The 25,496-nt window shown below is 37.6% G+C and overlaps 1 protein-coding gene across 5 annotated transcripts in view; it reads left to right on the top strand.

Moving 5' to 3' along the window:
- Htr4 (5-hydroxytryptamine receptor 4) overlaps positions 1 to 25,496 on the top strand; it is a 179,959-nt gene that overhangs the window by 112,109 nt on the left and 42,354 nt on the right. For all 5 annotated transcript variants that reach the window (XM_078047446.1, XM_078047454.1, XM_078047437.1 and 2 more), the window contains exon 6: positions 5,215 to 5,783. In XM_078047446.1, the coding sequence (XP_077903572.1) occupies positions 5,215 to 5,783 (569 nt within the window). The remainder of the gene's footprint in view (positions 1 to 5,214; positions 5,784 to 25,496) is intronic.

Below are 25,496 nucleotides of genomic sequence, written 5' to 3'. Positions count from 1 at the left end.
CCTGCATACAATGGAAACTATCATAACTATAAAACTGAATAAAAGACACTACATTATTACCTTAGATTAAGTACAGGAGAGTTGAAGGGAGGGGAAGATATGGAGATAAGAAGGATGCTAGAATCAAACAGACATTACTACCTTATGTACATATATGACTGCATACCAATGTGATTCTACAACATGTACTGTCAGAAAAATGGGAAATTATACCCCACCTATGTATGATATTTCAAAATGCATAAATGTATTCTATAGTCATGTATAACTAATTAAAACATTTAAAAATATTACAATAAAAATGAAACACTGTTTGAAGGCATTGGAAAGTAACCAAGGCAAATAAGACTTGAGTAGCTATTATTCCAAATAGAAAAAGAAAATTTTATCAAAAAAGTCTTTGTTGATTCATGAATAGAGAGATAGAGGGATAGAAGCTGAATGGAAAGCAAGAGCCTTGGGCTTATAGTTGTCTCTCTAAACTGGGAGAATATTTTGGAGATTAAAGATGCCAATTTACCCGAGATCTGAGTGATTGAAGTTCTAGAGAGGTGAAAACTTCAGAGATACAAATGTGAAATTTTAGTACACATTTTTTTTCTTGAATCATCTGATACTACTAAAGTAAGAACCAAAAACAAAGAACAGAAAAAAAGCAACATTACATTTTCAAAGACAATCTGGATAATGGAGTTATTTATTACATAAGAACTTTCAGTAACTGCAGTTAAAAAAACAGAAAAGGAGAAATATGGAGAACTTTACTGGAAGACTAGAATTTATAAGAAAGACAGAAAGAGGCAAAAAGAAAGAACAGAAGGAAGGAAGAAAGGAAAATATAAATTAATTTTGGAACTAAGAAATACAGTGAATGAAGAGTGATGAATTTAATAGTAGATAAAACACAGATGAACGTACCTAATTTAAACTGGAGTGTAGGTGTGTAGAAATCTCCACATTGAGGAACAATTATGTCACACACACACACACACACACACACACACACACACACACAGAGATATTCTCCAGAAGAACAGAGAACAGAAATAATATTCAAAAAACTAGTGGTTAAGACTTTTCAAACCAGACAAAAAGCATCAGTCACAGATTCAAGAATTTTCATGAACCTCAGTAGGTTAAGTTAAAAAAGAGAAAACTATCTAGAAGATACATATTTTCAAATTCTGAAAATTGAAGATGAAAGAATAAATCTAAAATCAATTAAAGAAAAAATACAAATTAATTTTAAAGGGAAGTTAAGACTTACAGCTGACCCTGCAATGAATTGATGGCAATGAGAAGGCAATGGAATGACATCTAAAAATGATGAAAAAAAATCTGCAATATAGAATTCTATATCCAATGAGAGTACTCTTCAAAACTTAAGATGAACTAAAGACATTTGCAAGCAAGAAAAAACAGGTAAATTTTCAGCAGCAAAATATTTTTTAGTCAAAAAATAAAACAACAACAATAAAAGAAACCTAGACAGATATGTCACATAACAGGAAAAATGCAGAAGTAGGTAGAATAAAAGAATATTGAAAGCTCAGGCAACACTAATATTAATGTTTTGTGACTTTTAAAAGGACATATAGAATTAAAATATATGAAAACAATACTATAAAAGGAGGATTTGGGTAGGAAAATGGAAGTAAGGAGCTTACAATCTTTGCATCGGCAAGGACATGGTAAATGTATTATGTAGAATGAATTAAATTGTAACATCTAAAACAAAGATAGTGAAAGAACATATGACCATAACCTAATAGAGGGAGTAATATCATGGTGATATCTTAAAAATTGATTATTCCAAAAATAACACAAGAGAAAAATACAAAACAGTAGAGAGTACACTTGATCTAAGTCAATCTGTGATTACAGTAAATATTAATGAAAAAACTCTTCAAAGAAAAGCTGCTAAAAGATAAAAATTTTTAGACTGAATCAAAGCAGAATACATATATATGCTACATGAAGAGATGTCCATTACATGTAAAGTGACAGAAAGGTTGAAATAAAATATTGGGAAAATACATACCATACAAATACTAATGAAAGATGTGGTATAGCCCTACTGTTTGTGATAAAATTTAAAGTAAGTAGCATTACTTGAGATAGAGATATTACATAATGTTAAAGTCATCAATCGAATAGGCAGACATACTATCACATAATACATTATAAAACAAGGTACTAAATATGTACAAAACTAATAAAATTTTGTATTTGGGTATCATGTATGCATATATATGCATATGTGTTTTATATATACACATATTAGATGTATGTACATATGCATTTTTTCCATGTCTTTATTCACATATATAATCACAATGGTGTGGGCTGACCCCAAGCAGGGGAAGGGACACTGAAAGAGACTCCTTTTAGCAAAGGTCTATTAGTAGAGAAGGTGACAGAGGTAGAGCTGTCAGCAATCTGTGTTCACAGTTGCAGTCTTAGAAACCTAGTGTCTTACAGGGTCCAGGACAAGTATAAAGGAATGTAATGCAATTACATTAATTAATATAATTTACTAGACTACTAAAAGGAAGTGGGGGAAAATCCCCATGACCCATCTCACTACTGCTAACATTGAATTGATAAAATACAATATTCATCCAGGTTTAAAAAAATTTAAAACCTCATTAAACAAAATAATAAAAGGGAACTTCTTCAATTAAACTGACAAAATTCATATAGAAAATGTCATACCCAGTAGTAAAATACTGAAGATTTGCTTCCTAAACCTGGAAATAAAATAAGAATGTCTACAATTACAACTTTTTTCAAAATTATAATAGAGATATTTTGAAATTCAACAAAGCATAAAAAATGAAATGAAAAATTAATACTCATGTGCATATTTATGGAGAAAATTGACAAGAATCTAGAGATGAATTATTAGTTAATAATTCATTTAATCAAGTTGCTGAATGCATAATCAATACACCAGAAGATCTTCACAGAATTCCATATACAAGCAGCAACTTAGGATAAGAATTTTAATATGGTATCATTTATAATTGAATAAAAACAAAACACTTAAGAGCAAATGAATAAAAATGTACAAGATGTTTATACAGAAAATATAAAATATTACTGAAATAGATTTTAAAAGACTTACATAAAGGGAGGGATTATTGCAAAGATGTTCTGAATCATGTTATTATAATTCCAGAAACCAAAATCTTTGAAGATTTCCATGTAAATTGATAAACTATGACTAGATTTTATATGAAAATACTGAGATATAAAAATAACCAAAGCAGTCTTTAAGATGATGACCCACAGTTCGAAGATTTTAATATGGGGCATCCAAAATTAATAAAGTTACAAATTAAAATGGTATGGTGCACAAAGAGACAAATCAAGAGAACAAAATAGAAGATTCAAGCATAGAGCCATGGATGTTTGATTCCCTGATTTATGACCAAAGACATACTGTGGTAGCTGGGGAAGGGTGGTCTTCTAATCCATGATACTGTGTTAATTAGCTATCCATAAAGTAAAATTTAAATCTTATCTCCTACATAATACCATATTGAAAAACTAATCCCAGGTGGGCTAAAGAAGTTAATGCAAAAACTAGCACAATAATATGCTAAGATATAATATAGGAGAACGTCTTTAAACAGATATGAGAATATCTTTATACTGAGGTATAAACAAAGATTTCTAAAACAGGCCACAATGAGTGTAACTAAAAGTATAGGTTCTTTTAAGAACTTCTATCACCAGATTCTAAAAAGAGAAAACTGTTTAGACTTTAACACATAAATTTGATAAGTCATATCCAGAATATAGGTGAACTATAAAGAATAAATAAGAAAAAGAAGGACAACCCAGTTTTTTAAATGGGAAAATACCTGAATAATCACCTCATAAGAGAGGATATCTAAATGGCAAAATGGTAATTGATATCACTAATTATTGGAAAATACATAGAAAAATCACAATAAGATTCTGAAGGGTCCTGATGAGTTTAGATTGGATTCAGATTATTTTATTTGATCCAAATTTTAAGCAGGCTGGTGGGGGATGGCAAACAAGGAATAGAGGTACAGAGAGCAGAAGCACATGGAACTTGAGATGACTTACTTGGCTTGAGACTGAGGATAGGACCCCAAGAAGAATGTGCCTATAAGAACTAGGCAGTATTTCATCATATAAAGACAATACTCTGGTCCCATGAGGGAATCAGTGATGATCATGAAACAGAAGCAGAAATTTAGTCTCACATATTTTCTAAAGAAAGCGATGTCAGGGCACTGTAATCACACGGGCAGGGATGCCTGGGACGATTTTGGTACCAAAGTTATAAAAATAAGACAAATCCTAATCTAAACATATCTGCAGAGTCACAGACATGTGGAGTGTTTTACTGATGTAATCAAATCCACTTTACAACCATTAATGGATCAAGCAAACCCACAATGAGATAAGACCCCACACTGACGATGCCAAGTGTCGGTGAGGCGGCACTGTAAGTGGGGCTCTCCTAGCCTGGTGGGAGGAATGTCAACTTACAGTCCCTTTGGGAGCCTTTTGGCTGTACATACAAAGGTGAACATACATTTACCTATGACGCAGTGACATCAGCCCTAGATATATACCTAAGAGAAATGAAGGCTTACATATTCAAACTTATACACGAATATTCATAACAATCTTATTCAAAATAGCTCAGACCTGAAAACTGTCTAAATGTCTGTCAGTAGTGAAATAGATGATGACTGAGGTTCACTTCTCAAATGCCACGAAAAAGAAGAAATTATCTGTGGTTTCAGACATCCACCAGGGAGGTCAGAATGTATCCCCTGTGGATAACAGGAGACTTCTCTACATAGATTGAGTGGGGCAAGACCAAAGGGAACTGGGAACTCAACCCGCGTTGAGACCTAGGTAATACTCACTGTTTCCCATTCTCCCCAGAACCCACTAAATGCAGGTATTCATCCCAATAATTTTAAATAAAGCATCTTATCCTTGTCTTTAGAAGAAAAACAAAGTGGCTGATATATCTTCTTTCTTTCCCTTTCTCTTTTTCTCTAATTCTTCTTTTCCCAATCCCCTTCCTTTCTTTCTGTTTTTCTATTCCCCTCTTTCTCTTCTTCTTTTCTTATATTTTCCTCATTTTGTCCTCCCGTGTCTTCACTTTTTCCTTCCCTTTCTCCCTCCCTTCCTCATTTCCTGTCTCCCTCCAACTCTCAGATAGAAAAAAGGAAATTCAACCAGAACTCAAACTCGACCTACTGCATCTTCATGGTCAACAAGCCCTACGCCATCACCTGCTCCGTGGTGGCCTTCTACATCCCGTTTCTCCTCATGGTGCTGGCCTATTATCGCATCTACATCACCGCCAAGGAGCATGCCCACCAGATCCAGATGTTGCAGCGGGCAGGAGCCCCCTCAGAGGGCAGGCCCCAGCCAGCTGACCAGCACAGCACCCATCGCATGAGGACAGAGACCAAAGCGGCCAAGACCCTGTGCATCATAATGGGTTGCTTCTGCCTCTGCTGGGCTCCATTCTTTGTCACCAATATTGTGGATCCTTTCATAGACTACACTGTGCCCGGGCAGGTGTGGACTGCTTTCCTCTGGCTCGGCTATATCAATTCTGGGCTGAACCCCTTCCTCTACGCCTTCTTGAACAAGTCTTTCAGACGTGCCTTCCTCATCATCCTCTGTTGTGATGATGAACGTTACAGAAGACCTTCCATTCTAGGCCAGACTGTCCCCTGTTCAACCACAACCATTAACGGATCCACGCATGTACTGAGGTGAGTGTTTAGGGCCCATTTGGTTCATTTGCTTTATTTATAAGGGGTAATGCTCCAGCCTTCTGTTTCCAGGAGGTTTATTTCTGAAAACCTGCATAGGGTTTGCAGAGCTTCTGGAAGATTGTACCATTGGATCATGAAATAAAGTAGTGGGATAGGACTCTGGCTGTGGAGGGAGAACCAACCCACATTCTGACCCGGTCTCCTAGTTCTCTGACCTTAGGGAGGTCATTTAACAATTCTGAGCCTGATTTTTTTCTTCAGATTATAATTGCTTTATCTACATCACAGGATTTTTGTGAGGATCAAATTAGCTACCATGTGGCGCACATAGCATAGATCCTGACACCTGGTAAGCACTAAGGAAAGGGGATCTGCCACTCTCTAAAGGTAGTATCTCAGAGGAGTAGTCAAAAGCATGGACTTAAGGCAGGCTGGTCCTTATCCTGATTCTCAGTGCCCCTACTCACCTTCTGTATAATCATTCGTGCATTTGCTTTCCTTAAATATAGAAACAACAATAAGGATAGTGTCATTCTCACTGGATTTTTGTGGCAATTAGAAATAATGTATTTATAGGGCCTGACACAGAATAAGTACTCATACTATTACTAATAATCTGATTAATATAAATAGAACTGTTAGTAATCTCATGGTGCCTGATAGTCTAAGATAGCCCTAAAGTAATATAAACAACAAAAATAAATAGAATAATATACAATAGTAATGCCATATGATACATGATGTAATAGAGGACTGTACTACCTCAAAGAAGGGTATGAGTAGGAAGAAAGCTGATTTTGGCTGAAGGAATTCAAAAACGTCTTCACAGAAAGGCATTTTTATAAGAATTTGAGACATGGAGAGCATATCAGGAAGCAGACAGAAGAACAGGAAGAAGGAAATAGAATATGAAAGCATGGAGAGGTCAGGTGACCTACCCAAGGTCACACAGGTTGAAGGAGGTTGAAGTGACATTGGAGTTGAATGTTCAATAGCTAGTCCCTGAGAACTTTGTGGTCACCCTGTGATAGAATTTTTCTCGACTATTAAAACTCATGTGTAATACGAATGTTCGTTCTGTAGCAGAATGAGTTATCAGTGATGTTTTCTTTTTTGCCCTGAGAGACATCGGAATTCCTAAAGAGCAGCTCCTTTTTGACACCAGCATTTAGTTATTCTGATGATGTCAGTATTCAGCTGTGCTGGCAGCTGAAAATTAGGGAATTTTCATTTACTTGTGTTAGAAAAGAAGAGGAGAAAACAGAACTACTGTGAAATATAAACACAGTGTCACAGAGACTCCTCAGAAGCATGAATCCAATTTTTAGCTACCAGTGTGGGCAGTCTTGGAGCTAAAGCCTTAGTGTGGTGTGGAGGTCCAAGCTGGTGGAAGGGCCCCAAAGGATCCTCTAAGAGTTTGATAGTCTCTCCTAATTATTATGCCTTACTGAGTGTCAGAGAAGGAATCCAACCACAAAGTGCGTATAAGAATTTCTGTGTGGGTGCTGGAGAGTTTTTTAGCTATTTAAGCTCGCAGTTACCTAAGTACAGGCTGTCAGTGAGTTACAAACATCATATGTTTCAGCAATACATGTCCTAAGATGGTTTTTTACAAGTTGGTGGCTTTTTCCCACAGACACCAACACAGAAAGAACTTGGAAGTTTCTAGGGCAGCTCAAGAAAGCCCGTTTTACTAACATGGTACAATTTTTTTCCTCTGATTTTTTCGTAATGTGTAGTATATCATCAAGCAAAGAGATGGAGGTTTTGAGATAGCTTACAGATGTGTCCTCCGTATTTATTTCTTACACCTCTTCATGAGATCATGAAAGTACAGGAAGCCCCGGATGGAGGTATTTTTCTGTGGGGATGAGGAGTCTTAGTAAATGGAATGTAGCCTATTTAGAGAAGAAAAAACTATTTCCAACCTGAATCCGCTACAGGGTAACTCTTACAGGGACAGGAGTTGTGCCTATTTGATTCACAGAAATAAACAAAATTGTCAACATGTTACCTGATATGCATATAGGAACTTAAACTCTTGATGAATAAATCACAAATGAGCTCTCCAAACCAATTGTTCTAACATAATGCATCCTAAGATGATTTTGCAATTTTCTTAAAAATTCCACAAGTACATCATCAACAAATTCAGGTGAATTCAAGAAATATAAAGCCAAAAAAACAAAAACAAAAAGTAAAATCAGTTTTTATCCTGCTAATGCCTATCCCCAGAGACAACAATTAACATTAATCTAGAGATCTTTTCAAAGTATTTACAAACATTCATAAAAGCATAAAATCATAGCTTTTTCTCCCATTATTTTATATAAATGGTACCACTGGATATGTACTTCTCTATATCTTGCCTTTTATTCTTTAACAGCACAGTTTAAAGATAATTCTATTGGAGAGCGTACAGATATAGCTCATTCTTTTTTAACTGTTCCATACTCTTCTGTACTAAAAATACATATTAAATGTATTTTTAATTATTTAATTATTTTCCATTAGTGGGCACGTAGGTATTTCCAATTTTTTGCTATTACTAATTGTATTATATAGAGCTCTGAACACTTTTTTTTTTGCATGTGCCAGTATTTCTTTCTGTGAGCTACAAAAAGCGAAATTGTTAATTAACATGTGACCACATTTAGGATTGACCTCCAAGAACACTGCAGCAATTTTATGTTCTTGTTAACAGGATATGAGAGTGTTCTTTAGTCTTTTTCCTCACAAATATTGATTATTATCCATCTTTTCTCATTTTGTTAATTAAAAAGACACTCTCATTTAATTCACAATTCTCAGATTTCTTGTCAGGTTGAAACTATTTTAAATTAATTCTTAACTCTTCATATTTGACCTTCATGAACTATATCTTTCTATGCTTTATCCTTTTGGTGACAACTTTGTTGTATTTTTCATATTAATTTCTGGTGTTCAATGTAATATTCTGGATATTAATCCTTTAGTATCTGATTTGCAATACATCTCCTCTTCTTCTGCTTGGTTCTTAACTTTAGGTAATTTTTATCTTCTAGATATTTCCAATTTTGAAAACAGTCTTTTTCTTTGACCTCCTGTAATCAGCCCAGCTTATTTCTTAAAACTCCTCCTACATCATATTTCCTAAACCTTGCAGTTCTCTGGTTTTCCTCCTAAGTCCTAGCAACCCTTTCTCCATCCCTCTGAGGAGCTCTTCCTTCTCTGTCTGGCCTCTCACTGTTGGAACTGTTCAGTGCCTGGTTCTTGCTACTCTTCTCCATCATGCTCTTCCTCTGTATGACTGACTACACCACCCAGTGCAGTGCCATCTTCATGCTCTCAGCTTTCCCTTCAATTATAATCTCAAGTTGCAGTTCTCCTCTGGGCTCCAGATCAGAAGATCCAATTTGCTTCCTGAACATATGCACTATGTAGATGTCTGTTAGGAATCTCAACTATAATACAACCAAACAGAACTCTTGGTTCTATATTCCTCCTTCATCTAGCCACAAGATTCCCGAGTCTTCCCTATCCAAGTAGATTCAGCTTCTACCATGTTACTTACATTTCTAAGTCATTTCTTTAGAAGGATGACTGAAATATTTAAAAAGAAAAAATAACCAAAGTGTGATCAGGAGGCTAATTGTGCTAATGTCACCTAGTAGCTTGGAAAAAGAATAGATTCCTGGAACCCGTTCACTCAATCATGGTCAGGCTAGTAAAATAATTTTAATGAAGATGAATATTAAGCTTATGAATATTAAGCTTCAAGAATGACAGTCTCCTGGAGCTCCAGTGGCATAATCGGTTAGTGTGTGGTACTTATAAGAATGACAGTCCCAGATTTTCATGGATCAGAATAATGAGTTAGGTATTCAGGTTATGGCACATATTGTAGCTTGTTGGGTTCTTATAATATCTCTTAAAGGGTAATAAGTTGATCTGAGGTTAACTAGTAAAGTGCAATAGAAAGTTCCTTTTGAAAGCTTGCCTCAATTCAGCCATGCCCAGTTTAAGACAAATGGTTCTCCTTAATTGGGAGACAGTATGACTACGTAGACATGCCTTGTGGCCACGACTAGGTGACAGGTGGTAAGAACAGGTTATTCTAATTTGATTTGGGATTCTTTGGGGATTTGATTTTGGAGTTCTTTTAATACTGAATTAATGCTGAGGACCTTGCTATTCTTGTTCACTGCTGTTTCCTGAGGGCCTACTTAAATGTGCCTGCAACACTGCAGTACTTGGCAAGGGGTTGAAGGAAGGCTTCTTTCCTGGCCTTGCTTCTCTGTTTAACCAACTCTATGATGCTTAGCTCAGATAATGCAAGGCAGAGCAGGGACTCAAGGTGCTGTTACTTTAGAAAGAGATTCTCTCTGTGAAATCTGCTAAAGATTTCAGTTTTGCTTTTGTGGATAAATAATCCCTGACTTCCTATCTCACTATCTCATTGTGAAAATCAAACAAAATAGTGGATGTGAAATCATTTTGCTAACTACACAGTTCTGTCCATATGGGAAAGATAACTATAAGAACAGACTTCTGATAAATTAGGCAACACAGAGATTGCATACAGAGTTGGGCTATGGAGATGGGTTTTTCTTCTCTCCTATAGGACTTAGATATCTTTTCTATTTCCCAAGTTCAAATCTTACTCAAACTTAAGACATGGCCAATTTTTAAGAAGGTGAGAACCTCTGGAAGTACTTTCCAGAGAACTCATTGTTCACCTACTTTATTTCTTGGTGATCATCCTTCTTTATCCTCCCATAAGCCCCAAGATAGGCAAGTTTTCCATTGACTTAAAGATCTCTAGAGCTGTTATGGTTTGGATGTGAGGTGTCCCCCAAAAGCTCATATGTGAGACAATGCAAGGAGGATTAGAAGAGAAATGATTGTTATAAGAACCTTAACCTAATCAGCAATTTAATCCCTGATATGGATTAACTGGATGGTAATTATGGGCTGGTAGAGTGTTGCTGGAGGAAGTGGGTTCCTGGGGGTGTGCCTTTGGGTTACATATTTTGTTCTTTTTGAGTAGAGCTCTCTCTCTCTCTCCTTCTTGGGCTCCATGTCCTGAGCCATTTTCTTCCACCAAACCCTTCTGCTATGATGTCCTGTCTCACCTCAGGCCCGGAGGAATGGAGTTGGCCATCTATGGGCTGCGAATGCTGAAACCACAAGCCCCCAAATAAACTTTTTCTCCTTTAATCGTTCTTGTCAAGTGTTTTGGTTGCAGCAATGAATATCAAAACAAAAAAAAAACTTTTTAAAACAGCTGTGTAGGCTAGGGTAACCACTAGCCACATGTGCCTGTTTGCATTTTATCATAAGTAAAAAGAAATAAAAATACAAGTTAAATTACTTGGTCATCCCAGTCACATTCCAAGTGCTAATTAGCCTCTACCTGTAAGCAGTAAATTGGCTTCTGGATTAGACAGTGGAAATGTAGAACATTTCTAAGATTACAAAAAGTTCTAAGAGTACAAAAAGAGCTCTAGAACTTTATGAACAATCTCTGGAAGGAAGCAATGTGACTTTTCTTCAGATTTTCTAACTCTTCTTATCAATCAAAGCCCAATAATAAATAAATCAATTCTAGTGGATGTACTATATAGATCTTTGACATTTCCATGCAGAAGGTCAGTACATTCAGATTTATAGAGAGTTAGCAGAAAAGGAAATTATCAGATAGATAAAAAGTAAAAATGAGAAGAGTCAAAGAAAATGAGCTCCTCCCCCAAATAAATAAAAAATATTCTTCTAGGTTATTGCCCTTTATTGTTTCCTTTGTAAGTAACCATTATCAGCATTTATAATTGCATTTTTATTAAATGATTGTCTGTCTCTCCAGACGTCTGTACATGAGGGCAGTAACATGTCTCTTTCACTCCCTAGTTTACCAGGGTACAGACATTGCTTAATTAATAAATTTGTTGAATGGATGGATGAATAGCCTATTGTTTATCTGAACTGTATGCTGGAATAAGTTTTAATCACTTAAAATATCCATTATTGGGTTCACGATGTAGCTCAGTGGTAGATCACTTGCTTAGCATGTGCAAAGCCATCCCCGGCACCACAAAAAAGCATTATTATTTTTATTATTATTATTACTATTATTTCAGTATTGCAGGTGGAACCCAGGGGCATTTTACCACAGACTACATCTCCAGCCACCCATTCTTTGTTTTGAAACAGGATTTTGCTAAGTTGCTGAGACTGACCATAAATTTGTGATCCTCTTGCCTAAGCCCCCAGAGTCACTGGGATTACAGGGATGTGCCACTGTGCCTAAATAAATATCTATTAATTTAGTGGATAAAATGGTAGTTTTCCATGGTGAAAATACTTGTCAACTTTTCAAATCATCACACCCAGATTTTTTTTTTAAATAAAGTTTTTTTACACTGAATTGGAAGATTTTTACCCCTAGATAAAGAAATAATTTACGTTTGATTCACTTTTGAGCCTTAGAGGTTTCTACTAATGTTGGAAAGGTTCTTGACATTTAAAAGACATTTCTTATGCCCTTTAACTTGAACTTTGGAGGTTACAATTGGATTCAACATTTACCTCATTGTTTTGAGTCAAAGCAGACTTAATCCAGGTGAATCAAAGATAAATGAAGATGACATTGTCTTACCTCCCTTAACCCCCTTGGATCAGCTACATGATTTTCAGGCCCCAAACAAAATGAAAACATGGACTGCTCGTTCAAAATACCAGAGAAAATTGCCCTGAAGTACTAAAAGTATAAAACTTCCATTTATCCACTGTGTCTCTCTATCTCTTTGTTGGTTTTTATATCTATTTACCCTTGTTTAGAAGAAAAAAAAATAGTTATTCCCATAACAATTACAATTCTTCTCTATATCATACAATACTAGTTTTAAATGAAAATATAGAATCATTTAATGTATACATAGAATTATCAAAATTACACAAGTCATATTTTCTGATGTATTTTGTGTGTGTGTGTGTGTTTTACCAGAACAGAGTACAAAGCTAACTCAACTGTTTTTATTTCACTTCTTCATATATACATATCCCGTTGATTTTCACAAGTTCAAATATAAAAGTTATTGAGAATTTCAAGATGATAACAGCATAGCATTAAAGCCAGCCCTGGATCCCTACCTGACTGCACCCACAAATTGGCCCTATTCCCAAACCTGCTCCAATTCTAAATGAAATAACTTCTCAGAAAACATAATCTTGAAATCCCACAAGGAAAACAGGGAGAATGACAACTTCCAATGAGCTCCACTTGCCTCACTAAATACTCAGGATTAGAAAAGTTAGGACTGTTTTTGGAATGTACCTGTTAATCAGATGGCCTAAAGTCACCTCCACGATAAACGGTTTTAGGCTGAAACATTTCTCTCCCATTGAGATGCTGGTGGAGGATAAGTTCCTGTCTTTGATACAGTGGCTGCAGATGCTGGCATTTGGCAGACCTGGGGTCAGTCCTGCCTGTTATCTACAGATTAGTATCAATATGACTTCGAGCATGTGACCAAATATTATGGGTTTGTTTCCTCATGTGAAAATGGAGATAGTATTAGAACTCATCTTACAGGGCTTTTGTTAAGGTGTGTTAGGATGACATATGTGCAGGGCTAAGCCTGGCCTCTATTACATAGAAAGCACTCAATGAATCAAAAACGTTATAACTATTGTCATTGTATATATATGATATCCTTCACATCTGAATAAAAATAGCCTTCTCTAGTTTTACAGCTGTTTTCTCAACTTCTTTTTAAGTATCTCCTAAGAAATGAGTCAGTAAAAAATCCCTATTTCTAAATGCTGCTCTTTAAATAAGGAATGCAGAACTCCCTCTGCTAAAAGAAAAGCCAAAAATTAGTTAAATTAATCACACTGTTTATAAATAATTATTTAAGCAACATGAGGCAAGACTTGTTTCCTGGGTACATCATGCCCTGTGCTGAACAGTTGGACTGTTATTTTGAATAAGCCTTCTGGCTTCCAGATCACCTGTAGGCATTTCTTTGACCAACATAAAAGATGCTAACCATACCACACAAGCTGAGTACACTGTGTGTGTATTTGTTTTCTCTCTTTTGCTCTGTAGGTATACCTCCCCTCAGGGTGCTAGAGTTCTATGTATCAGCCCTCTGAGGTTGGCACCCACAGTGAAGAAGGATTATGCATGCTTGTCTTACGCAGAGCAAGCCCCAAATAATGTTAAAATCTTGAAATGCCCAGAGTGGTATATCTGAGGTCAAGAATGGAGGCAGTATGGTAGGAGGTACTGGTCCTCCATCCTGCCTGCATGTTAGAGCTACTTGGGAGCTCTTAAATAATACCTGGGCTCCATGTACAGAGATGCTGTTTTATTTGGTCTGGTTGGAGACCAGAAATCCATATATTTTAAAAGCTCTGTTGAACAGCAGGGTTGAGAATCACCAGTATACTGGAAAGAGCAGGATTCCTGTCTTCTAATCCCTTATTGATCACTAATCAGACCTCATCCTTAGCAGTAATAAAATGAGGAAATTGAATTAGATGATGCTCTCAGTAGGCCTAGATTCATATCTTAGACTACGGAGATCATGTGAGTTTAAAGCCATAGTTCTCAACTGATGTGATTTTGTTTATCAAGGAACATTTGGCAATATCTGGAGGCATTTTTGGTTGTCACAACTGGCAAGTCACTGGCATTCAGTGGTAGGAGGCCAGGGTTGTTGGTAAAAATCTGATAGTACACGGGGACAGCTCTCCACAATAAGTAATTTCCTGACCCAAATTTTCAAGACTCTGCCAAGGTTAAAATAAAAACCCTAATTTAAACTAGTCACCTAGGTTTTACAACAGAGAATTTCTTGTCATTGCCAGGGAACAGTAGGAGAGTCTTCAACAATGCTAGGAAGCACAGCCTCTGTACCATTTGGGTCTTTTTAAGCCCTTACCATTCTCAAGACAAGATGAGCCCCATAGAAGATGATCAGAGCTCTCCCTGGGAGAAAGGGTACTGAACTTCCATGGCTGGAGTGTTGGCAGTAACCTTGCAGATAAGCCTTTCCACAAGGCAGGCTCTATGCTCTTGTTCTCTTACAGCATGTACTTGGCAAGGACACAGCCCTCCCAATTTAGTCAGAGCAGCTGTTCAGGAAGGAATCGCCTCCAAAGCACACTAAGAGACCCACTGGAAAACCGTACCCCATGGAAATGTGTGTTTGCTCCATAGTGAAATGATGTAGGTCCCAGGCCTATGAAGTGGTAGGAGCTTATCTTAAAAGGAAATGACAAGTGGGAGTATTCTTGGAAGAAGGTAAATACCATGACTTTTTTCCTGCAGGTTCATGATATATGAAGAACAGTGGAAGAAACAAGGGATGCTGGGCTTAGAGAAAAGAAAACTCAGATCATAAGCATTGTTTTTTTATAGTTAAAGGACTGCTGTGGGAAAATGACATCTGATTTGTTCTTCATGGAATGAAATGATAGAAATAGGATACAAAGAATTAAGGTTATAAGAATTCAAATTTTAGTCCAAAGTAGAATAGATGGCCTTACTCAGGGAGTTCCTACTAGAGTGGAAAAAGAAAATTGGATGACAGATGACCAGTTAAAAGTGCTGACTGCCTGTCAGCCACCAGTCAGAATTTCTGAGGAAGGGGTAAGATATTGAATGAGATGTTCTTAGATCTATGAGTTCCAGAATCACAGGCATCTTCTCACAATTCAGCTAAAATACAGGAAAGAACAAAATCTACTTCAGTCTTCTCATTTGGTTGAAGCTGGAGAACACCTGGAAAGATTATCTGTGACTAGAGATGTTGTAAGTGATAATGGAAATTTCAGGGGACTTTCTGTCTTCTTTTGATGATTCTTCTAGCAATCTGTGGCAGGTGGGAAATTTAGACACTTCTAAAGGAGACAGTCATCCAAAGTTCTATAGATGCTCAGTAGTATAGAAGTGATTTAATACCTGAAATTGCACTTGGGGAAGATATTAGTCCTACCCATAGGTCAAGATAATTTTTTGTTGTTTGGACCTTGAATATTAATGGAATTACTGCTTAAAGATTTGCAACGAAATGGAGTTGGTATTAAGAAGGCCTCTCCTCCTTTTTTTCATACAGAGACAGTTAGGACAAGGTCTTCAGCCTCTGAAAAGCACAGGCAGCATCCTAGCCTGGGAGGAACCTGTTTACCATTGAAGAAGTTTAGTGTTAGGGATAAAAGCACAGGAGTTAGTATTTGATAAATCCATTTGCTTCTGGTCCTGCTTCCTTGAAGCTAAGTGATTCTGGGTATGCTAACTAATATCTTTCTGAGCAAAATAAGGGCAAAGATGGTTCTGACCTAATAAGACAGTTGTGAGGCTTGTATGGATACTGTGCACACAGAGCCTGGGGCACATCAAATTATTGATAAGTTGTATTCTCTTAATCGTAATCATCCTCCTCCTATAAGACAAAAAGGCAGGAACAAGCCTTCTATTTCTAAAACACTGGTTCACTCTCAGAATAGGGTATGAAAGAAATGGCATGTTGTCAAAAATAACCATTAAGTCTTCCTGAAAAAGAACAGGGTAATTCCTAGGTAGTGGGCTGGTGAAGAGGAGGAAGCATGCTTCAATTGCAAGGAGGCAAATTGAGGGGTAAGGGGGCATGCAGAAAGTTCACACTTCTGTCCTTCTGGGAATGCTGCAAAGTCTTTAATCCTGGAGCAGGGAGCCTCATCAGATGGCCTCTCCTTATAGAAACAGACTGAGCACACTCTGCGTTATATTCAACCAAAGTGCCAGGAATCGACTTTTCACAAAATTATTTCTGAATTGCTGTTTCTCTTTTCCATGCCTATTTCAGGTTATTTTTAACAAGATTCTTAGAAACATTTCACAGTTAGAATTGCTCTTGAAGAGTTTTTTTATTCTCTAAGAAATGAGTGAATCCTTATTTTGATAAACCTGACAAACAAATATATTTGGTGTCTGCTCATGTTCTTTTATGAGCAGACTCTCCTCTTCTTTGCTGGCTGGTACAATTTTATTTTTCCCTCTGTTTGTAAAATGGCATGTCTATCTTTGAGTTTCTTTTTTATTTTTTAAATATTTATGCTTTAGTTGTAATTGGACACAATACCTTTATTTTATATATTTATTTTTATGAGGTGTTGAGAATTGAACCCAGGGCCTCACAAGCACTCTTCTGCTGATTCACATTCCCAGCACTTATCTTTGAATATCTGAATTTAAGGAAAGAAGTATGTGGGTCTTTGTGTATGTATAAATACATACACACACAGACATGTATGTGTAAGCACACATGAACACATACCTATACACTCATATATGCACATATATATATATGGATTGTCATGTGTAATAAGTAGTTACTTAGGTACTATTATCCCCATTTCACTTATGGGGAAACAGATTCAGAGAGATGAAATAACTTGGCCAAGGTCTCATAATTGGTGAGTGGTAGGAGTAGGATTCTAACACATGTCCTTCTGATTTCAAAGTCCTTATTAATAGTCATTATGTTCCTTGATAGTTAACTCAAAACTCTTGCAAGAAGGCAGAGCTGTTGATTCTCAGTTATGGAAACAGCATCAGAAGTGATCTGGCCAAATAACCCAGCTGTGTTAGTCAGCTCCTCATCATGAATACTGACTTCATTAATTTACAAAGAGAAAAGTTTGTTTCGGCATAGTTTTGGACATTCCAGTCTATGATTGAGTATTCCCATCCCTTTGGGTCTGTGGCAAGGTAGTACATTATGGTCAGAGCAAGTAGCAGAGCAAAACTGATGACTTCATTAGCCAGGAAATAAGAGGGAAAGAGAAACAGCAAGGTCCCACAGTCCCCATCAAGGACACTCCCCCAGTAACCTAAGACCCTCCTAGGAGGCCCTGCTTCCTAAACATTCCAACACCTTTTAATAGCGCCAATCTGGGGAAGAAGCCTTTAACACGTGAACTTTGGGGGAACATTTAATGTCCAAACTCTAGCACCAACCAATAAAGTGATCTCTTCTACAACTCTTTTGCTAGGTAATTGTGTATTTCTACTCCTAATAAGGGATAGTTTGTTATTATCCAAGGAATTCTATTGTTCCACCAGTTATAGTTGTTGCAAAATTTGGTTAAATCTTACTTTCCTGCATCTTAGTATCATGAATGATTAAAATCTTATTGGTAGAAGTGATAACAGAGTTCAAGTAATGCAGTGGTTTTTAAACTTTTCTTTCAGGTGTAGTAACCTTCTTTTTAAATGGAATCTTATTGGTAAGTATGAACAATAAAAAGGAACTGTTTTAATCAAAACAGGTATTGGTATGAAGTTGTTTATGCACATAATTATGACGAGGTCTCAATCCATGCAATGTCTACAATGGAAATTTCAGGAGCTTATTTGACTAAGTCTTGTAAAAATTTTAAAAAAAAAACCTGAAATAAATTGCTGAACCCAATATTTTATAGAAAAAAACTTGAGGTTCAGAGGATGTAAGTTTGCTTAAGGTGATATAGCAGAAGAACTCCTTTGTCCAACTCCTTGTCCAACTTCTCACCTACTCATTCATTCATCAATTCATACATTGCCTTATTATTACATGCCTAAATAGGGTTCAGAGACATTGATCTAGGTGGTTGGAATATAGTAGAGATGTATGTAGACACTATCCCTGCAGTTAAGAAGCATGGCCAAGCTTTTACTTTCCCACTTCTTTTTTATGGTCCAAGCCTTCCCCTTAGAACAGACACACACACACACACACACACACACACACACACACACACACACCCACACCACATGCACATTAGTCAGACCATTCTGGGCAACTTCCTTATTCAATTCAGTTCTTCTATGACTATTGGAAAGTGTATACTACATTGAGCACAAGCCCATCCAAGTATTTTGGGAATTTGGGGAGCTCTTTCCTTGACAGGGTGCAGATTATAACTTATTTTTTTTATGAATCTGTTTTCCTTTGGGGACTGTGTCTGATATGAACATGGAGAGAGAAGCTGTTTTGCATGCTACCACTCAAGAGGATAGAAAGGCCGTTAACACATGTGGGATTTAGATGGCAAATGCCAGCTGGATTGGGTTGTATTAGAGTAACCTTGAGCTGTGATAGTGTGGCTTACAGTGAGCTAGTAATGAAAGGCATATGAAACCCTTTTGGCCTTACCCAATCTCTGTTTCCAGCTCATTTCCCTCTGTTCTGTTCTCCCCACCTCCCCCTGTAGCCCTGCTGCCTTCACCTAACTCTTTATGCAATAAACATACAAGATTGTTCAGCTTTCCCCCAGATAAATAGTGAGTTCTCCTGCTGCTGACCATTTGGCTGCCTCAAATGCTGTCTCCCTTTCCTGCCTTGCACAAGCCCAACTAATATTTCTTCCAGGCACAGTTCCAGTATGATCTCTCTGAACTTTCCTCATCCCAGACCCTCCATCTCTGAGCAAGAATTTATCACTTCTTCCTCTGGACTTTTGCCATTTGCTTCTTCTTTAAAAAGCTGAGTTCATCCCATGAGACTTTAAATATTTTTATGCACCTCATTTACCTGGAAAGCAGCTTGCGACCAGTGTCGGGTGGTTGAGGGTGCCTGTGGTGGTGGTTCAGTGATGCTGAATTCAGATCCCAGCTCCACTGCCCCCTAGAGTTCTACCTGGGCAATAGGGTTTTTTCCTGAGGGGCTGTTTTGTTTGGCGTGTGTAGTTCTAAAAATAAAGTTAGTTTCTTTTGACAAGTGGCTCCCGAATTGTGCCCAGCCAGACTGAGGCATTTTTGGTGGCCCATACGGGGATCGAACCCGCGACCTTGGCGTTATCAGCACCAAGTTTGTTGGCCTCAATCTACTCAACAAGAGTGGCAAATAATAAAACTTACATGACAGGAATGTCATAAAGATTTTATGAGGTAATCTATAGATCTTATACAGTAGTCTGCATCACTCAATAAATGTTTGCTGTTTTTACTGTAAATCTACGGCTTAAAGACATTTTCTTCTGAATATTTTTAGAATCTCTCATGTTGAAATGATTCAGGAAAAAAAAGAGACACACACAGTTTGACCCACACAAAGACAAAGTTCTAATCTCTTTATTTGTTAGTTAGGAACTGTGATAGACAATGGTGAAAAAACTCACGAGGAGATTGCCTTGACTATTCAGTTATATATGCACATTGGGAAATAGGGACAAGATATATTGAGATTAGAATAGGTCACCCTTGGTCTTGCACTTTGGCATGTTGGGACAAAGACATATCTGAGGCTAGTGATTAAAAGAGAACCTAGAAATATAGTTTTCTCCAGAGGCCTCAAGGATTGGTATCCCAAACTGTGCAAACTAAGCTATGTGGAATCCCTTCTGCAAGTCACGCAAAATAGTAGAAAGAACAGTGACCTAATAAGCCCTGGTGTCTGCCCTAAAGATGTGTTGTTTTCTGGAATGAATTGCCCTTTGCAATTTGGTTTTCTCATCTGTCTGATAGGGGCTTTTTGTTTTCATACTACTTTCACGATTTTTTAAAACATACTGACCTTCTACCCATGCTAATATTTATTTGTTATTTTTCTTTAAATGCATTTTGAATCTAAATAAGTGTATTTAAAAAGGAAACTGCATCATAACCTTAAATACAAAAACATACACAAGATGATATTAAAAATATATGCAATGAAAACAAAAGATAGTTATCAAAACTTAACATGATCCTTTTGCTTGCCAAGGACTCTGAGCCTGAGAGCTACTTTCCACTTGTTAGGAATTTGAGACTTGTTAAAGGTAGAGTGGGACCAGGAGTTTTTCTCTTTAAAGTAGGCAGAGGAGTGCAAGAAATAATTTGAATTCCCTTGTGGTAACTCAAGCTGTTTAATACTGTCCCAGTCTCAGGCACGCCCATGGAGCACAACCATGTTGGAAAACATTGTCTTCCAGCAGCAATATTCTGTTCTGATTAATGGTAAATCTAAGTTAAATGCAAAAATTGACCTGAGGCATTGCCTTTTGAATATGCAGACTTCCAAGAAGTTTGTTAAATAATCAGTGTACTCACTATTTTTGTACAACTCAGCTTTTAATCAGCTCATGGTACCTAAGTATTGTATTTATCATCACACAAAAAGCACCTAGAAAATATTGTTTTGCATATGTCTCGTTATATATTTTGCTTTCTCATTATTATGATTTGTTACAAGTGCCTTCTTACCTTTTCATCTTCAGTGTCATAAAAACCAATAGATAACCCCTTGTCCACTTTGCTGACATGGATGCTTTATTGCTGCAGTCTGGCTGGGCAAAATAACGGGGGGGGGGGGGTGACAAGCAACTTGTGAAGGTTGAAACAGCAGGAGCCCCTTTATTGTAGGACAGCAGAGGTATTTATACCTAACTCTTTGTTTCAATTAACACCATCTAGGTACATCAATTAGTCAATTAGTCATTAAGAAATCCTCATCATCTTAATAATTACACACAGCTTAACTTAATTAACATCATCTAGATACAGCAGTCAGTCATTAAGGAATCTCCATCATCTTAATGGCTCGCTGGCGTTACTTCTCAAACCACTCCTCCTGGTAAAGTGCCAGGCGCCATCTTGACTTGTCTGTGGCCCTCAACACTTTATAGTTTGTTCTTCCATTCCAGTCTGTTCTGAAGAACCACTGAATCACTTGTACTTCTATCTCTGGCCCTTTGGATTAATCTGTTCTTTCTCTCTTCTGCCCCCCTCCCCCCACCTCAGCTCTCCCTCAGGTATGAGTAGAATGACTGTCTATCCACATGCTTAGGAAATTCCTACTCCTAAGTATGTATCAGAGTCAGTTGAGAGAAATTTTCTAAAATGCAGACTTCTCTCCCTATCTTCCCAGGGCTGGTGTGAACCTGGGAATCTGTATTTATTGAAAGTAACTGATACGATCCTTATGTAGTTAGTTTTTGGATCTTTGGAAAAAAAAATGACTCAGCTAAGGATCCTTCTCCCCCTCCTCCTCCTCTCCCCTTCCTCCTCCTCCTCCTCCTCTTTCTCCTCTTCCTCCTCTTTCTCCTTCTTCTTATGCAACAAGGTAATTGTGCCTATTTAATTGACAATTAATTAAACCTCATTACAAAACTCTTCCCACCTCACAAATGATTACTGTTTTTCCCAATGGATAGAGAACCCCAATTTGGGGGACAGAATTGAGCAAAAGTCCCAATTTACAGCACAAGATCCACCATTAGCTATAAGTTAGTCCATGCCTCTACATTGCACTTTGCTCCTTATCCGAAATGGAAATAATACTCTGTATGTTCCTCCCTTACAGACTTGTGTTAAAGATTTAATGTAGAAAAATGTATGAAAAGGTGTTATAAATTGCAAAGGATTTCATCAAAACTAATAAAACAAGAAACTGCATTTAAAAAGCTCATCTGTTAGAATATTGGAGAAGTAGTCTTTTTTAAATGATGTTTTGCATCAGGGACTTTGAGTAGCTCTGCCAATGTTTTTGATCAAGCATATGTTTGAGGAGAGACAGTTGTGATCTCACTGCATTTTAAGTTGTGGCATCTCAGCCCTACCATGTCCTATTCTACTCAGATATGTTTAACAGCATTGCAATGTAATTTTACAGATTCAAAAATTGAGGTCTTTCATCTTCTTTAATACAAATGCAAAAAAAAAAAATTACCCTCTCTGGGTTTCCAGCAAACCCTCTTCCCTCCACATGGAATATAAAGTATCAGATACTAACAATAGAATATTAAAAGCCAAATTTGAAGCAATTATCTACAGCTTTGGAGAACAGTCCCACACACAGCTGCCACCCAATCAGAAGGCCTGTGTCTGTCACCCACCATCCCTGCTACTCACAGAATCAGAATGTCAGAGCTGAAAAGGATCTTGGAGATTCTTCTCCCCCTCACTTAACAAATGGGGAAAGTGAGGCACAGGAAAGGGACTGTGTCATCAGAGTCACTCAGGTGGAGGCTAAAAGGCTTTAGAAGCCTTGTCCCTGTCTTCTGATGTATTGCTTTACTGCTTATTGTGCTGTACTCTGCCCCTTCATGTGCAGGTTTAGTTGAGGGACCTTGAGCTGAGAGTGAAAGGTGCCCCCTGGGTGTTAAAGCCCTGAGCATGGAGTGTGATCTGCTGCACTGGAAGGCAGTCTCTACTGCTGTGGTACAACACATCCTGAATTTTTTAAACTTGTATGAAGCTCTAAGAGGTAGATGACACTAAACTGTTAATTGTTAATAATTACATCAGTATCATAAGGTGAACATTGACTGTTATGGGTCAACCAGGACATTAAGTCACTTTTTGTCTCTTCCCAAGTCCCTGTTGGCCCCACTGACAGGGAGATGCTGTGAGTCTTCCATGGAGTTAGAGGCTGGGCTGCTGTCCTTTCCACGGTGCCTCTATTTGGCTATATCACTGTATTCTGAATACACAGGAGTGGCACCAGCCATTAAATAGCAATTGTAGAATGTTTTATACAGGTTTTTCCTTGCTGTGACCAAACAGACTTGACAAGAACAATTTTAGAGGAGGAAACATTTATCTGGAGCTCCAAGTTTCAGAGGTCTCAGTCTGAGGACAGCTGGCTTCATTGCTGTGGGCCCAAGATTTGGCAGAACATCATGGCTGCAGAGTGTGGTGGAGAAAAGTGGCTCAGGACCTGGCACCAGGAAGCAAAGAGAGTTCCTCACCAGGGACCAGGCAAGCCCCCCCCCCATCCTCCAGCCACACCCTACCTGCCTACGGTTACCACCCAGGTAATCCTTGTCAGGCGATTAGCACACTGATTAGGTTAAGGCTTTTTTAACCCAATCATTTCACTTCTAAACCTTCTTGTATTTTCTGCACACATGAGCTTTTTCGGAAACATCTCATATTTAAACCCTAACAGAGATTCTTTTCAATCTTTATTTGACTCCCTAGAAGAATTTTTCAAGAGAGCCAATATAAGCTTTGGGGATACTTCTCCAAGACCCTGTTGCCCTCTTTCCAGGCTCCACACACCCGTTCCACGCCCCCAGCTGTGCCTTTCTTCGGTCTCTGTCTTCGTGCCTAGTCTTCCATCCTTTCTTCTCAAGGATCTTCTTCACCATGTTTACTCACCCTGCACCTCTGTTTGAGCATGTGCCCCCTAATTTCTTCCCATCTTTGCAGGGGTTTTGTTTTGATTTTCCTTTTCCACGTGGTGTCTTCAGTTGTATGTCACAGAAAAAAACATGAGCCCCATTGGCAGTGGCTCTCTGTCGTGCAAGAGAGGTTATGGGGAAGAGTCCCATCTTAACCTCTCAGGCATACTGTGTTGCAATGAAAGGGGAAGGCATGTCACACTACAGGCTTCCCACAAGTGGGACAGATATAACATCACCCCCTACATATTCGTCTTACCCTGTAGTTTGCTTGTAGGGGGACAAGGAAATTTGAGAGACAGCAGAACTGAACACTGGATTTAATGGGATAGTTCTCAAGATAATAACAATATAGCAGAACAACTAAAAGCACAATAACGCACCATAATTTCTAGGTACCTAGAAATTATGCTACCTATAATTACTGCTCCCTAGAAATTATGATCTTCCCATGTGCTTGCAAAATCCTTAAAGTCTAGTCAAAATAGACCCAAATGTAAGTTCTGACCTTGTCATTTATTAACTGTCCACATTTGAACAAATTATTTAAACTCTCTGAAAACTCAATCTGGTAAATGGGCACAAAATACATGAATCAATGCATATAATGCACCTGGTTTCTTGCCTGACCAAGGGTGCTGCTCTAAGGGGTGGCTTTCTTTATTATTGCTAATTGTGATAACAACAACAAATATGCTACAAATAGAATTTGGAAAAGAGATGAGCAATCCTCTCTTCCTTCTTTTCCTTCCTTCCTCTCTTCCATTCATTTTTTACTATTAATAATCATGTTCAACAAATGAAATAGATAAAAATATAAGGGACACATAAAGACATGAGGGCACATCTTGAGTCATCCAGATAACTTCCACTTTCAAATGGCACATGGAATATGTGGACTATTTTGATTCAAGAATGAATCAAAAGCTATGTTCAGAGCAAGTAGCAAACCCAGAAATAGTTAGATCTCATTACTTAGGGAAGAAATATTGCATATTCTGCTGCAATAAGAATAGACTTCCAACTGTAAATAAGAGCCTTATAGGAAGAAAGTTGCTGTCCAGAATTGGGGGAAAGCATTTAACTATCTCTGAGCCAAGACATATCATGTAACTCAGGATCTTAAAGGCTGGTAGATAACACCTCTGAATGGTACTGTGCTAGGACTGGGGAAATAGTGGAAGCCCAGAGACCAGTAAATATTGCCCCAGCCTTCTCAAGAAAGATGAAAACTAGATTCCAGAAACTAGACTCAAATAAGTTTTTACTAAAATTCTAAGAAATCTATTGCACAAATGATTCAAGAAGAAGAATCAGTGTTATTTCATTTAAAAAGTTCATTCCAAATAAGTTTCTCATCAATTAGGACAGACTTGATGTTTAGCAAAATATTTCAACAAGGCACTGGGCAACATCTGCCATAGGTTGGTCCATTTTCAGGCTTGTCAGGGATTATGTTCAGGGGTGGGAAGAAAGTCTGGTGGTGGTGTACCATGATTCTCCATTTTATCCCTGTCCTGCTCAATATTTCACCTTAACTGAAAACCTAAAAGGCAGATGACAGTACACTCTAAGACCTAGGTAGCACAATAGACTGTTTGA

Source organism: Ictidomys tridecemlineatus, chromosome 1, assembly GCF_052094955.1.
Source record: "Ictidomys tridecemlineatus isolate mIctTri1 chromosome 1, mIctTri1.hap1, whole genome shotgun sequence".
Classification (NCBI taxonomy): domain Eukaryota; kingdom Metazoa; phylum Chordata; class Mammalia; order Rodentia; family Sciuridae; genus Ictidomys; species Ictidomys tridecemlineatus.
Note: the sequence above shows the minus strand (reverse complement) of the source record. Positions and strands in the feature narration are given on the sequence as shown.